General features: G+C 46.6%; 1 protein-coding gene across 1 annotated transcript; it reads left to right on the plus strand.

Moving 5' to 3' along the window:
- Positions 1 to 7753: 7753 nt before the first annotated feature.
- MMP1 (matrix metallopeptidase 1) lies at positions 7754 to 14912 on the plus strand. The gene is made up of 10 exons (XM_025929007.2): positions 7754 to 7912; positions 8333 to 8577; positions 8671 to 8819; positions 9048 to 9173; positions 9335 to 9490; positions 9621 to 9738; positions 11772 to 11905; positions 13407 to 13569; positions 14091 to 14194; positions 14375 to 14912. The coding sequence occupies exons 1-10, from the start codon at positions 7802 to 7804 to the stop codon at positions 14482 to 14484; spliced, it is 1416 nt and encodes a 471-aa protein (XP_025784792.2). The 5' UTR covers positions 7754 to 7801; the 3' UTR covers positions 14485 to 14912.
- The last annotated feature ends 425 nt before the right edge of the window (positions 14913 to 15337 follow it).

Raw genomic sequence — 15337 nt, forward strand, 5'->3', positions numbered from 1 at the left:
GGTCTACAAGGTCATCTCGGGTTGAACCAGGATTAGGACCATGGTAGCTCAAAGTCCTACACAGGCTGATTCATAGGGGAGCATCATCCTTGGAGCAAAGCTGGTCTATGGAAAAAGGAAAAGCAGCAAACATTCAGGCTCAGGCTAAGAACGAGAGGGAGAGACAGAGACAGAGACAGAGAGGCTGAACCCTCCCATTCCTCAGGAAGGCTGTCCCGAGATTGTATTCCATGAGAGTCCCCAAGCCTCTTATTGTAGATCGACTCGAATTAACCTCCCAACACAACGATTCTTGGCTTAGACATAAGTGGGAGTGGGCACAAACCACGGAGAACGTGTGGAATTGGTGGTGGGGACCCAGCAAGGCAGAGGAAAATGTCTGGTCAAGGTGAAGCCAACAGCCCTGGAGGGGAGAAGAAGCAGCTGGTTCCACTACTGAAACTCCAGCTGTGGGCTCTCTGAGGGCAAAGTTTTAGGGTCTTGGGATGGAAAGTAAAGGTGTCTGAAGTTGTTGGTTACTTCTTGTCATCTAAAGTCTACCTGGAAAGGCATATTTTACGATCCATGTTTCCTTACTGGAAATAAGGGGAAAACAGTAAATAACTCTGTTGCCAGAAGCCCTTCCAGCCTGTGATTCACATTCAAACTATGAAAATGTCTAAAGGGAGCAACCACAGCACTTTGATGCTCTGCCCTCCTGGGTGTCAGCAGGAGTGGGGTGTTCTCAGGATGATAACAGGACAGGGGACATGGAGAACTTGAGGGCTGGGAGGGATCTACCTGCTCAACTTATCCCTTCAAATCTCTTCTCATTATTGCATTTCACGAGATCCCTCAGGTTCTTTAAAATAAACTTCCTCTTAATTAAGTTAGTCATTCTTTCCAATGAAATGGTTCCCCATGAAAACAAAGATGTCATATTCCCAGCTGACTTGCTCCTGAAGATCCAGCTCAGGGATTGCCTTCTCCGGAACACATTCTTTGACCTGTCCACCTTGCCTTCTGGCTGTGTTCAGTCTTCCTCTTATGTGTACCCAGTAATCCACAATGTGCAGTAACTATCCTCACACATGTCCTACGTTGGACTGTCCTCAGTGCCCAGCACCATGCCTGCCTCTTAACAATTGCTTATTAAGTTTTTATTGAATGAATGAATGGAGTTTGGGAAGGAAGCAATGCTTGATCCTAGATGTTCTTCAGCCAGTCGGAGTCTAGCAGGCCACTCATGGAGGATAAGGGAACAGCATGTGCAGTGGTGTAAAAATGACATACCTTTATCCATTTTGGGCAATCACAAAGAATTGGTTGGACTGTAGCGAAGAAAAGATTTTTTTCCCTGAGTTATATCGTAAAGGGAAGAGTATTAAGAATTCAACTTGCTATTACATAGCTGAAAACATTGCATTTCAACTAATAAGGGTGACAACAGAGAAAACACTCCTCAAAACATATTAATTAATTCTGTCAGCGAATAATTCAGCAGTAAATTCATTTGAGAAGTCATCAGGCTATGAACAATACATTGAATTATTAACTTCAGCAAGCATCACCTCCTGCACACACAGTATATTTCCTAAGCCTTTCTGAAGTAGATTAAAACAGGGGCATAGAATCAGGTGATAAGTACTGGGCCTTCCAGACTCACCAGAGAGCTGTTTCAAGATCCACACCCATCATTCGCTCCATATTGGTCAGGAGAAAAAAAGCTGCTTTGGGGGAAATCCCGCCCTGGGATACGGTCCTGAAAAGTGTCAGGTCACAGAACAACAGCTGATTCGTAACATAACTGCATTTATTAATAAAAACTCCTTAGCATGATTAAGAGGAAACTGTTTCACTTTCCCGAGATATAACTAAGGGTGAGTATGTAATGACACATGGCTTCCTGGCCATGATTTACGCAACTAACGAATTTGCTGCCTTGCCATTTACTATTCGAATCACATCTAGCCGGTGTCAGTGAAGGTGACGATGACATTACACCTTAGAGTATGGCTGCTTCTCGGGCGAGCTTCCAAAATTAGTAAAGGAGGTAACTCACTGCGTTAGTTTATGTGCAGGTAGCCAAAAATTATGTTGACGTTGACTTGCTGTACGTCACTGCATAATAGCAATTTCTTCAAGAATCATAATTAATTTGTAGATAGTTTTTTACTATCAATATTTGGCATATTGACATGTTCTCATCAGGACTCATCATTGCAACAGTTTTGCTTCCAAGAATTAAAACAAATAAAAACGTAGGGGCTCGATTTCCTCGTGTCCAATGTAAAATGGCCAACGTAGATGATTTTAGGTGTCTTCTCCCTCTCGGAGCAATGAATGCTCAATGGGCAGCTATTACACAGTAAGCATGATGTATATTTGTATTTGGGGATTCAGTATCGTCAAAAAACCGTCACGGAAAATCATAATGTTGTTGTTTGCATTTTCTATGCGAGACAATGAGGTATCGGAAAGGTTAATATGCCCAAGGCCTAAAAAGCTACGAAATTGAGTTTTGAATTCAAATCTGCCTTACGTGGAGATTAGATTTCCTTCACATCACAGTGCTGCCGCCGGGTCTGTGTTCTGTGTCTGTGTACATCTATTATAAGTCTACGTTTGCGATCAAGCCGCCTGGAATGTCAGTCAGTGGGAGTCAATCGAGTTTGTAATGCACGCATACATTTTGGTTAATATTCTAAGGGCAAATCTATCTTCGTATTTCAAGAAAATACTAACTGCAGACCCAGAAAATGGGTTTCGGGTCTGTGAACCCTGGTTAACTTGTATCACTAGGTAGTACCTGATGGTGCAGATACTCTCAAAGGTCGGGAGGTAATGATAATTACCATATGCAGTCATTCAATTTACAAAGTACCTGCCTGTTCAATCACATCGTAAAAAGAAAAAAAAAAAGGGCTAGGCATTATAATTTCTTTTTGCAGATGATAACATCCAAGATTGCTCAACTGTGATTCAAACCCATGTCGTTTGAGTCAAAATGCTGTGCTTTTTCTACCACACCTTTTGGAGGGGACCTGAAAGAAAATTCTCTTATCCATACCCTCCCCAAATACAAGGTGACTGTCCACGCTTCCTACAGTAGGAAGCCACTGTTGTGTGAGCAAACGCCGGTGTCGAAATGCACTTTGATCTTGGAAACGGACAGCCACACGCTGGTGCCTCGGAGGAGGTGATGTGTGTTTCCATCTCCAAAGTGTGGAAGCATCCAGCCTCCCTGTGGCCACCCACCCCCACCCCAGCAGCTTCCAGGGTGCTGGAAGCCAAGCGTGGGTCTTTACGCCTGGTGGAACTGACCAAACGTTCCCTTTTCCCGTTTAAGGGAACTGCTGTTCTGTCTCATGCTTCCCTCAAAACTGGTTCCTTTCCCCTCTTCGCCAAAGATGCCTGTCATAACCTCCCCCAAGTGTTCTCAGGTTTTTCCACAGTTGGAAAGAGATCTTGCCTTCGATCAAGTCGCTTTTGATTGCAGTCCTGAAGACACCTGTGAACTAGGGCATACAGAGCTCTTGGCAAGGTCAGGGCAAACTATGAGACAAAAAATGCAATTTTACATCCCAATATATTATCCTATGACATCTATTGTCTATAGAATTGTATGTATATATTCTTTTGCAGGCACTGTGCTAAGTATATCTGTGTATATAAAGTTACACAGGTTTGCATATTTATAGATACCGAGTCATGAAGATCAATATATATCTACACATATATATAAAATATGCAAAACACACTGGTCCCCTTTTATACGGAGACTGTGCTAACCCCGTGGTATAAATGACGATGTAGGCTTGCTTTTGCAACCTTGGCAGAGGGCAGAGGACTCCGGGGGATTTGAGGGGCTCTGTGATCTCGGGCTGATCTCCAAGGACAGGGAAGAAAGCACCCCAATGCTCTGTTGCGTAGCTTGTAGGATAGAGGCTTCTAAGGGCTTCTGGCTCTTCTCTTTGGAAACTATTTCCCTAAAGACCTTTATGCCCCAGTCACCGTATCTGTACACATTCTCCCCTTTCGAAAGCTGTATGGCCTGGGAACATCCCTAGTTTCCTTTCCCCAAACCATGGAGGGGAACCATAACATCAGCTTCAGCAAAGAGGGATGGTGCCACATCACCGGCTTTTCAACAATAATTTCCTATGAGAACAAAGAAATGCATCCCAGCGTCAAGCATATGAAGAGGTCTGCGGGGATCCATTAAGATTCTCTCAGGCCTGAGGGATTGGGTGGTGGCATGGAGACGTTATCATAGACATGACACAAGTAACAGAACCGGCCTGGTGTCTCACAGCATTTCTCCATTAGGGAGGCCAAGTCTCCATACCCAGAGTGTGTGTGTGACTTATCCGGCGACAGAGCACAGTGGAGGTTGGTGGACTGGAGTTGCACAGACTCGTGACAGTAAGTGCCTCCGGGTTGATGCGTCCATCATTTCTACCCGGAAGGAAACCATGACGTCTGAAGGAACCAACAGGTGCAACGTGTCTGTCAGATGTCTGGCACACACGAAGTGATTGTCCGTGAAGCCACCATGTGGCCACGGGGAGGGAGAAGATACGGATCGGGGCAAAGCTTTCCCTCATGTCACTCCCAAAACAAAAATTATTAAAACATTAAACCTCTGGCTAAAGGTCACTTCAAGACCTGTAGGAGCAAAAAACTAGAAAAAAAAATGAGACTCAAATTTAATTATAAAATGAAAGAGGCTGAATTTCCAAGCATAAAAAATACGAAGCAAGAGGGATATTCCAAGACTCAACTTCATATGCAAAGACACAAACATGCTTGAGTCCTTGCCCAGAGCAGCACGAAGTGACCAAGAAAACCTTGGAAATAATTTGCCTATTTGGAAATAGTCGGGAGTCAGCTGACGTGCTCACACTCTCAAAAGCCCTCCTAAATCTGCCATTCCCCCCGGGGGATACACAATGGAGGAGTCATTTCCACAAAACTACATCCGAAAGGGGATTATGGGGGAAAGAGAAGCTCCCAGAGGAAAAAAAAAAAAAACATTCAGACATGAAAAGCACTAAAATTCTAACACGTCTTGGGCTTCTTGGAAACTATACAAAGTTTCGGCATTGCTAGGCTTTGGGTAGGATTTAATCCCCAGCTTTCTGGTCCCAATTTGTATGTTTTCCTCTCCACTTTCAAATCTCTCACATGCCGGCACTAGCCAAGGAGCTCATGTGTTCTGCTGTGAATACCTAACTGGAAATTTCAAGATTCAGGACACCATGAGTCTTTGAAGCTGTCTGCTGAACTGAAACTTAATTTAAAACTCGTTGTTGTTTTGGGAAGAGATGTAACAAAAAGCTATTTTAAGTGACCAGTGTCCGATCCACGTCAGCATTCCTGAAGTTGGAGGGAAAAACACGGCTTTTACATCGGGAGCTCTGCACCCAGACCAGGAGCAGAAGGTTGAGTCCCAGCTCTACGTGCTTCCTCCGACCAGGTCCTCCCCCCACCCCTGTCCCTTCAGAGCCATGGCCGCGGGCCTGTGGGCAACCTCCCTGCTGCCCAGGGTCTTGTGGGGAAGACCAGAGTGCTGGGCTAGACCCGTGGTTTTTGAACTTCGTTCCACTGGATCCTCCCTGTGGCACAGACGTCGGGGCTTTGCTAGTGGAGAGGAGACAGGGGACCAGGTGGGAGTGAGGCAGGTGAGGCTCTGTGTCCCTCAGATTTCCCAGAAGGGATTTTGTTTAAAGGATACTGTCATTTACAAAAGTGGGGAAACCTGTGGACCATAGGGTACGTGAGCTCTCGCCACATTGAATATTTCATGAGACTCGTCCTGGGTGATATCTTTGTAATGCCTTGCCCAATCCCAGAAGGTCACATGCTCTCGAGTTAACCTCGTGACCCTTGCTTCTCACTGGCCCGGAGGGTGGGGTGCATCCTCTTCACACTGACCAGATTCCCTAGGAGTCAGGGGGGATGTGCTATCCCTTGACATTGTGCACACAACCTCTGACATAAAAGCTTCTTCCAGTATTTTCCTTGCCTGTACTGAAGTCAGTTCAACCGTTGGTGTTCTTTGGTCTCAGCCCCCCCCTTCATCTGATGCCCATGAGAAGGAGAGGCTTTGACCTTGGTGAGAACTTCTTCCAATTCCTCTCACGGTCTTGAACTCACATACTAGTCCACTTATGAGGAAGTTGTGGCTAGGTAATTAGGGAGAAAATGAGCCCTTTCACGTCAGTCCAAAAGATATTGAAGCAATATTTATACACAAGGTGTTGTTCTTAGTGTGGCGAGGAAAGCAGAAGTTGGTACGGTGAGAAAAGCCCAGAGAAAGCTGTCTTGCCAGGGTGGGAAAGGCAGGGGGCACCATCAGGTGCTGGAGGGGAAAGAGGACACAGGTGTTTCTCAGCTTCGTATCTCATTAAACACTTTGGAGGAAGGAGGCTGGGGTGTGAGCAGAGGAATCCACGGACTTAGATCAGCTTTTCTCACCAAGGGCCAGAAGGACAGCCCCCAAGACACATATTCCCACATGGACACACAAATGAACATTTTCATGACATAGCCATGTATTTATTTCAATATGCATACAAAACTAATAACCATTAAACGATGATTTTTACAGACATGATAGCCTATAATGAGGCAAACTGTAACTTAAGGAAAAATACAAAAGTAATACTCCAGGTGGCACTAAGATTTGGCAAAAACTATGATAGAGATAGGAGGGTTAGTGAACGTTAGGAAATTTAGGGTAGGACCAGCTCTATAGTCTCGTGCATCCTGGCACTTCCTGGTAAATCTAATCTGAGCAGCGTTGTATGGACTTCTGTTAAAGCCACCTTAAGATATCTCATACGATGTCTGTTTACTAATTAACTCCCTCCCATGGGAACTGGTGCCCAGAAGATGCTGAATACGATCATGTGGATGAATGAATGCAAAGATACGTGAACGAATGCATACATGAGAGAATAATTGCAGCCCAGCCCTAACGAGCATGTGCTCGCATCAACGGGAATGAGGATGATTAAAAATAAGACAGCAGAGGGGCCACAGGTGGCTCAGTCCGTTAAGTATCGGACTTCGGCTGAGGGCATGATCTCACGGTTCGTGAGTTCGAGTCTAGCAGGTGATGAGCTTGAGACCCACGCCCCTGACCCATCAGGTGAACCCCACTTCTCTCTCTCTCTCTGCCCCAGAAGACTCAAAATAAGACAATAAGACTTGGTCTTTGGCCAGCCCCTGCCTCCTCTGGTACGTTGTGACAGGTTTCAGAGAAGGGTCATATTTCTCCTATGATGGCAATGGGCAGTGTCTGCACAGGGTGGGAGTTATCTCACCAGACCTGTGGATGAGGGCTTCTGAGCCAAGGTTCTCAAATCCTGGGCCCACGTAAAGACGGAGACCGTGGGCTGTGGAAATAGTATACTAGACAGTTTGGCAAAGGCAAAAGGTAGCAAAGCCTAGCTTTTCACATGATCACGGAATACTTACTCTACGATCTCTGACAAGGCCCTGTTCAAAAAGGACAGACAGGAACTGGAGAAAACCAATGTGTCTCCTTCACACACACGGACTGTTTGATATTAATCATAAGGTTGCGACACCGAGTGGATCCAAATAATCTGTGTGGCGTCACCGTTTCTGATAATTGCCGGAGGTATTCATCACTAATCAAAGAGGATGTTACGCAATGTGAGCCAGCCAGCCCCCAGCTTTCTGGAAACACAGACTATATAAAGAGGGAGCTTTTCCTAGTTGAGGTACTTCAACAGCAGGCAGGTGGAGAGCAATCAGAGGCCTTCACCAGAGAAGAAAAGCCAAGGTCAGCATGGCCAGCCTTCCTCTGCTGCTGCTGCTGCTGCTGCTCTGGGGCGTGGGGTCCCACGGTTTCCCAGCAGTGACCTCAGACACACAAGAGAAAGATGTGGAGATGGTCCAGGTAAATGCTGAATTTCACATGCCAGAAACGAAGAGCCTTTATCTGCATTTTCCCATGGCTTTATAGAGAAGCAGTAGTAGCATAAAAGGGCTTAAGAAATGAGCTTTATTTATTAATAAATAAAGGGTGGGTTTCTTACGAAGAGAAACTTGTGGTGGGAAGGGTCCTCTCCCCAGAACAGATTCTTTTCCCTTTTCCTGTCGGAGGGAACTAAAGGAGCCAATTGTAATTCTGACTTCATGCTATTGAGAGGTCAGGAGATTCCTACTCTGAGATTAGTTTCCACCAATAACAAGGACCCTGAAATCCAAGCACAATCTTTAAAAGTGGCTCTCCACTTCTGTGAAAACTTCATATTGTCAATCTTCAGAGAAGAGAAAGTTCTCATCTGGTGGTTTCAGTACCTTTATCTTTCATCAGAAATACCTGGAAAACTACTACAATCTGAAGGACGACGGGAAGAAAATGGTAAAGCAGAGAAACCATAGCCCAGTGGTTGAGAAGCTGAAGCAAATGCAGAAATTCTTTGGGCTGAAGGTGACTGGGCGGCCAGATGCTGAGACCCTGCACGTGATGCAGCAGGCCAGGTGTGGGGTGCCCGACGTGGCTTCCTATGTCCTCACTGAGGGGAACCCTCGATGGGAGCACACAGACCTGACCTACAGGTAACCAGAACGGGCACCAGAGCGAGGACTCTATTCCCCATCAGAGCCATGGCAGAGGAGGTCTGACATGTCTCTCTTTTATTTCACGTGAAGGATTGAAAATTACACACCAGATCTGTCAAGAGCACAGGTGGACCGTGCCATTGAGAAAGCCTTTCAACTCTGGAGTGATGTCTCACCCCTGACCTTCACCAAGGTCTCTGAGGGTCAAGCGGACATAATGCTATCCTTTGTGTGGGGAGGTAAGCCCTTCTTGTAGCAGGAAACTCTTCTCACCTTCCCTTTGCCTTGACCCTAGATCCCTTCAGCTGCTGGAGGACCTTGCTCAAGAGGAGTGTTGCTTTTACAGGCTGAAGGAGGGACTATGCCACACTGGGTGGGAATCTGTTGCCCTCTCAGCAAAGCTGACCCTCCTGGGTTAGCCGGAGTTAGAGCCAGGAGGGACACCTGTTGAATTCTGTTTCCGGCAGATCACCATGACAATTCTCCCTTCGATGGACCTGGAGGGAACCTCGCTCATGCTTTCCAACCAGGCCCAAATCTTGGCGGAGATGTCCATTTCGATGAAGACGAAAGGTGGACCGACGACTTCAGGGGTGAGCCAGCTAATCCTGTCTCTCTTGATCCCCCCACCCCTCCTCAGTTCATTGTAATACTGGTTGGCTTAACTGAAAAGGCGCATTAGTAGAAGTATGTATTTTTCCACTACGAACACCCTTCCCAAAGAATTGCAAACAGGGTCTATTGGAACTTTTAGATTTCAACTTGTATCGCGTGGCCGCTCATGAGTTGGGTCATTCCCTCGGACTCTCTCACTCGACTGACATTGGGGCTCTGATGTACCCCAACTACATCTACAGTGGTGACGTCCAGCTGTCTCAGGATGACATCGATGGCATCCAGGCCATATATGGTGAGTGTACAGAACAACACTGGGGACGAGGGGCCGTTAGAGAGGCCGTCAGTGGGGACCTTTAAGAAGCTGGCTTTGTGGTTCATGCAGCTTTCCAGCAGAACTAACTGCAGATCTCTTTCTCCTTTAGGACCCTCCCAGAATCCCATCCCTCCAACAGGCCCCCAAACCCCACAACCGTGTGACAGCAAGCTAACCTTTGACGCAATCACCACGATTCGGGGAGAAGTGATGTTCTTTAAAGACAGGTAGGACATCAGTTCCTCTTTGTGTTTTGTGTCTGTAACCACAACAACACTCATGACTAGGGGAACCCATGCGCTATACTCTGCCCCACATGTTATTTGTCTTACGCTTGCATGCATAATTAGAATTTTGATTAAGTGCAAGCGATTACATACATTTGCACAATGTGATGAACTTATGACCACTTCTCCCCCCACATGCGTTCTGTTGTTTGGGGCTCAGAAAAAACAACAACAACAACAACAACATTGAAGTCGAAAATTCAGGAAATATAGTCCCATTTTGCAGATCAGTAAAGTAAGGCAGAGAGAAGGAAAGAGATCCTTGCGGCGCACGGAGTGGTGACAGAGAAGCAACTGAGCTGGCTCGTACTGACGAGCTCTCTTCGTTAATGCCCACTCTCGTGATGAGATTCACGTTAGCACTTTGGTAGGAGAAGCCAGTGGTTTCCACAGCACCGTTATGCTGATGGGGGTTTTGTAGCCACCCTTAAATGTCACTCCTCTATCCTAGTAAAGATGCCCCCCCAAAGCCTGCGATCCCCAGAGACCTAGGGAAGGACAAGGAGCCGTTGTGGGGAAAATCCCCCAGAGTTCACGAGAGCCCTCCCTCGAGCACATATGTGGGGTCACGACATGCTTCTCTCCTCACAGCAGGGTCCTGGACCCCCCAGTACGGTGTGTGGCCTCAAAACATCCAGGGCTCCCTCCCAAGGAATAGGCCCGCTCTCTGTGTCATCCTGATTCCTAAAGGACCGTGTAAATGTATAACATAGTCCTTTTTTGAATGATGCAGTCCACAGAAAGAACAGCCCTGAGGAAGGACCAGGGCTTTGGCACAGAAAGTTGGGGTGCTTTGATGGGCTCACTTCTCAGCCGCTCTTGCTAGAGTCATGCCCGTGCTGTTTGACTGCTCTGTGGTCACATCCACCCCAGAATGCAGGGTGTTGGTCCCAAATGCTTTCCATTCTCTTCTCCCCTATAGATAAGGCTGCACGCAAACCATATAGGGTGTGGCTGAAAGCTAAGGAAGCAGCTGGCTTTAAAGGAAAGCTCTGAATAGAGCAGGACACCCCTAGCAAAGCAAGTGTTTGAGGGATTTCTTCAAGGAACAGGAGCAAGTCTAGGATTTGCAGGAACTCCTCTACCTGTGTCCTTTGTCATTTAAGTGGCACCAAAGCAGGAAGCTGTGGGAGGCTGGAGATGGCAGTGGATTTGCCCAGGGCCTCACCGCCAGGCAGAGGTGGGGCCGGACCACCACTTGGGCTCCTGACTGCCGGGCCCATCGTTCCCCGTGGCCTGCGGTCCAGAACCTTCTTCTGCGGCCGCGTTACAGTCTATGCTTTTCCATCACCCAGTCCCTGCGGACTGTAGGACCGACTGTGTGAGCCAACAGCCCAAGGGGACAACGGGACCGGCAGCCAGCTCTGAGTTTAAACTTGACTTTTGCCTTAGACACCTCCCTTCCCCTCCCTGACCCCTGTCTCTCCTCTGTGAGGTGCGAGCAGCACACTCTCGTAGGGTCTTGTGAGGAAAGGCGTGACGGGGGAAAGGGCCTGGGCTGGCAGGGGCACGGACGTGGCTGTGTTCTGCCACAGGCTCCTCGCGGCTCCGACGCTAGCTGTCAGACGGAATTGGTGCAAGCTGGTTGTCAATCACAGCCATCATTTGAGTAACTTAAATCATATTAATACCAAAGCCACTAAAGATAAGTGACACGGATGGTTGTGTAGTCACTCTACTGCAGTTGACTGTCCAGGTTCCTGAGGTTGTTTGTGCCGGACGTGCGTGGACGGCAGCAATGCTCTGGACTTACCAGTGCGCTCCTGGGAAGCCCCAGGACTCTGCCGTGGTGCTGTCACCGTGCAAGGGAGTGGACACCACGGGCCAGGCTTCCCCACCGCCGCCCGGACCCCAGCCCGGACGACGGACGTTCAACATTCACCAGGACCCGCTTGGCCGGCAGTAAACTCCCTTAGATGTCAGCCCACGCTTGCTCCCCATTAGCTCAAATTTCTTTACTTTCTAATCATCAGGTTCTACATGCGCATAAGCCACTACTCCCCGGACGTTGAGCAGAATTTCATTTCTATTTTCTGGCCAAACCTGCCAAATGGACTTGAGGCAGCTTACGAAGCTGCAGAGAGAGACGAAATCCGGTTTTTCAAAGGTAATGTTTCTGCGATGGTTCCGTTCCGTGGATTAATGTTTCAGCCGCTTCGGGGCTGAGATAGAAGACAGTTGTAGCTACTTTCTCTCCACGCACTTTGGGAAATCTGACGATCTTGCTTCTCACACCAGTGGGAGCTCATCACCGTAGCTAAGAACGATACAGTGCAGCTCTGAGTTGTTTTCCATGAAGAGCATGTGACTACAGATATCCGTGTTCTGCTGGTTTATGAACCTGGAATTTTGAAAATGTTTTCTGTGTGGGGCTCTTTACAAATCTCCCCTGGAGGTGCTCAGGAATGAAAAGGAGAGACTGAGGCCAAAGTTAGAGAGAGGATAGCACAGACACATGAAGGGAGGGGGAGGTATCGTGGACATCCCTGAGGAGTCTGTTAAGACCACAGACTCTCGTTTAGCCTGACATCCTCAAGGTCTGTCCACGTCCTTCAGCTGCCGTGTACATTAAGGGATGAGAAGTCCTGAATCATCATGAATTGAATGCGACAAGCTTCTTTGATTCTATCAGAATGAAACGTGATCCAATGATGGGCTCCTGGCTTTGAAGACACTGTGGCCAACATCACTATTTCTGCAAATAATATACGCAGACATTAAAGTACTTGACCCGGTCGTACACTCAAGGCAAAGGATCGAATGCAGTTTAGGTGGACAGAAAACTTGGAAACCGGCTTTCTATCCCTCAGATCATGAAATTAAATAGGAAATCAATTAATTTAATTTAGTTATTTAATGTTTAGAGAGGGTGTGTGTATGTGAGAAGGGGAGCAGGGCAGAGGAAGCGAGATTCTCAAGCAGGCTCCAGGCTCAGCACAGACCCAATGCAGGGCTCGATCTCACAACACTGGGATCATGACTGGAGCCAAAATCCAGAGTCCGATGTTCAACCAACTGAGCCCCCAGGTGCCCCTTAAGTAGGATGTCAGATGCACAAAGTTTCAAGCTGCTTTTTCATAAGGGGTCAATGAGCATATCTGTGCAATGAGAATAATCCTGGCTTCAAGGTGGAAGACCAGTGTTATGTGACATGGGGCTTTTTAAGTCTAAATATATAGATCTGGACACAGCATAAATGAGTGTTTGGAACTGTATTCTAGCCAGATGCAATGGTTTTTGGTGACAAAGGCTGCAAGTCATTACAGACTGTGAGTCATTACAACACTCTGGCCTTTGGGAAGCCATTGGCGGGAACTTTCAGAGTCGAGGGGAAACCGCAGAAGCGAGCCTGGTGTCACGGAGGTGGTGCAATGAACGCTTGGGCCATTTCCAAGCTTGCTGCAGATGCAGATATTTAAAAAACATACTGACCTAATAGACCTTGGGCACAAAATTAGCTTAGGCGTCTTGAAAAACCTCCCCGGATGGTTCTAACGTACAGGTGAGACACTGCTCTGGCATGTGTAGCTGAGAACTTAGCTGGAAATCAGCCTACCGTCTTCTGGCGCCCTGGATAAGTATTTTCATCTCTGTTTTTTGACTGGCAGGCGATAAGTACTGGGCTGTCCGGGGGCAGGATATGCTGTATGGATACCCCAGGAACATCCACAAATCCTTCGGCTTCCCCAGAACCGTGACGAGCATCGATGCTGCTGTGTCTGAGGAAGAAACTGGGAAAACGTACTTCTTTGTCGGTAACAAGTACTGGAGGTAAAGACCGAGGACAGAAAGTGGTAGTGCACCAGCTCTTTCTACACAGAGGGAACATTCTAGATTGAACCGTGCCCACGGGAGTCTCTTACTGCCTTGACTAGCTGCCGTTTCTGTGAATGGCTGTAGCAAGCATCCAAGGCTATTCTTAAGAGATCATTGTGCAACACCCATACTGGGAATCCAGGGAACACGTGGGGCTACATTTGAAAAAGGACACCTAAGAAGGAGGGCATTTATCTTCACAGGGCCCTTCCACCAGTAGAAATGTATCTTTGATTGCAGTTTGCCTTAATGGGATGTCGTGTGGTACTTCCCGGAGAATTAAAATTAGTGGTTGGCGTTCAGAGGGACCTTATAAATCTTTTCCATCCAGCATCCCATGTCACCCTCCCCTATGCCACACAACATCTCTGCAGTTAAAAGTTCTTAAAACACTCCTGCTGCCAAATTCCCTGTGATGACTTTGCGAAGTCTACACATCTGATGCATTCTGATGCCTCCAATTATTTTTTGACCAGGTATGATGAATATAAACAATCCATGGATGCAGGTTATCCCAAAATGATAGCAGATGACTTTCCTGGAATTGGAAGTAAGGTTGATGCTGTTTTCCAGAAAGATGGTAAGTGAATATATGAATATATTTCCTCTATGTTGTTGTGATAGAATAACATCAGTATTGTTATTTGGGGGATGGCAGACGCCAAAAATATTCTCACAAATGACAGGATTTTTCAAGAATTCAAGTCAAGCCTAGAAACCATTTGTATAACATAGTAAGTCTCTTTTCTTTTCTTTCTAGGATTTTTCTATTTCTTTCATGGAACAAGGCAATACGAATTTGATCCTAAAACTAAGAGAGTTCTGTCTCTCAAGAAAGCTAATAGCTGGTTCAACTGCAGAAATTATTGACCCACTGTTACAGCAGAAAAATATATTTCAAGAGCCTAAGGAAAGTGTCTTCTTGGAGAGCCATTTGTTTAAAAGAAATACAGAGCTGTTAGGTATAATCTTATTTATATCTCATTCTACATAACTTTTTATGCTTTAGAATGCAATGTATTATGTACTGCTGTAATTTAGTTCCACAACTGAGAACTAAGACAGTCAAGTTCATGGGTTATAGATTCAAATGGGCCATTTCTGCAAAGAGGCTCTTTTCCAAAGTAGAAGACTCTCACCCTGATCTTGGAATGCAGCTCTTCAAGAACAGAGACCAGAGATACGAGCCTTTGCCAGAGGAAAAGCAGTCCCCTAACATCTAAGCAGCCGCTAGAACATCCTTATATGCAAAGAACAACTTTTGTTACAGAAAATAAAGTGTTCTATGTTTGGAATAAGCCATGCGTATCTCTACTGTTTTATAAACTTTCTAGTACATTTAAGTCATTACCTTGTTACTTCCTGGTGATAAAGCCATGCTTACAGAGACTAGTTTTCAAGTTTGAAGTGGGAATAGGCAAACTATTCATGTGGGAAGTGAGGGTGCACAGGAAGGTGGAATATTCTCCCGTTTTCATGGAAGTTACATCATACGCAAGAGGTTAAAACCGATTTCCCATGTCCCATGTCAAGATTCCAAAATTGGTTTTAGGCAAAAGCATTGACAGCCTGGTAGAGTTGTTTAAGGGCATGTCCCTCACCCTCTGAGCACGAGGGAAGGCTCTGCTTTCCTAAGGTCCCACTCCTGGTAGCCACGGAGGAGGGACGGGCAGCGCCATCTAACTAGTCCTGGCCAGCAGATTGTGCCCAGAAGGGACCCATA

This window comes from Puma concolor, chromosome D1 (genome assembly GCF_028749965.1).
Source record: "Puma concolor isolate L17-30 chromosome D1, mPumCon1.1.hap2, whole genome shotgun sequence".
Classification (NCBI taxonomy): Eukaryota; Metazoa; Chordata; class Mammalia; order Carnivora; family Felidae; genus Puma; species Puma concolor.

Coding starts and splice junctions, on each gene's coding strand:
- MMP1 (XM_025929007.2), top strand. CDS start 7,802: ATGGCCAGCCTTCCTCTGCTGCTGCTGCTGCTGCTGCTCTGGGGCGTG. Junction 7,913..8,332: donor AAGATGTGGAGATGGTCCAG/GTAAATGCTGAA, acceptor ATCTTTCATCAG/AAATACCTGGAAAACTACTA. Junction 8,820..9,047: donor GCTATCCTTTGTGTGGGGAG/GTAAGCCCTTCT, acceptor TGTTTCCGGCAG/ATCACCATGACAATTCTCCC.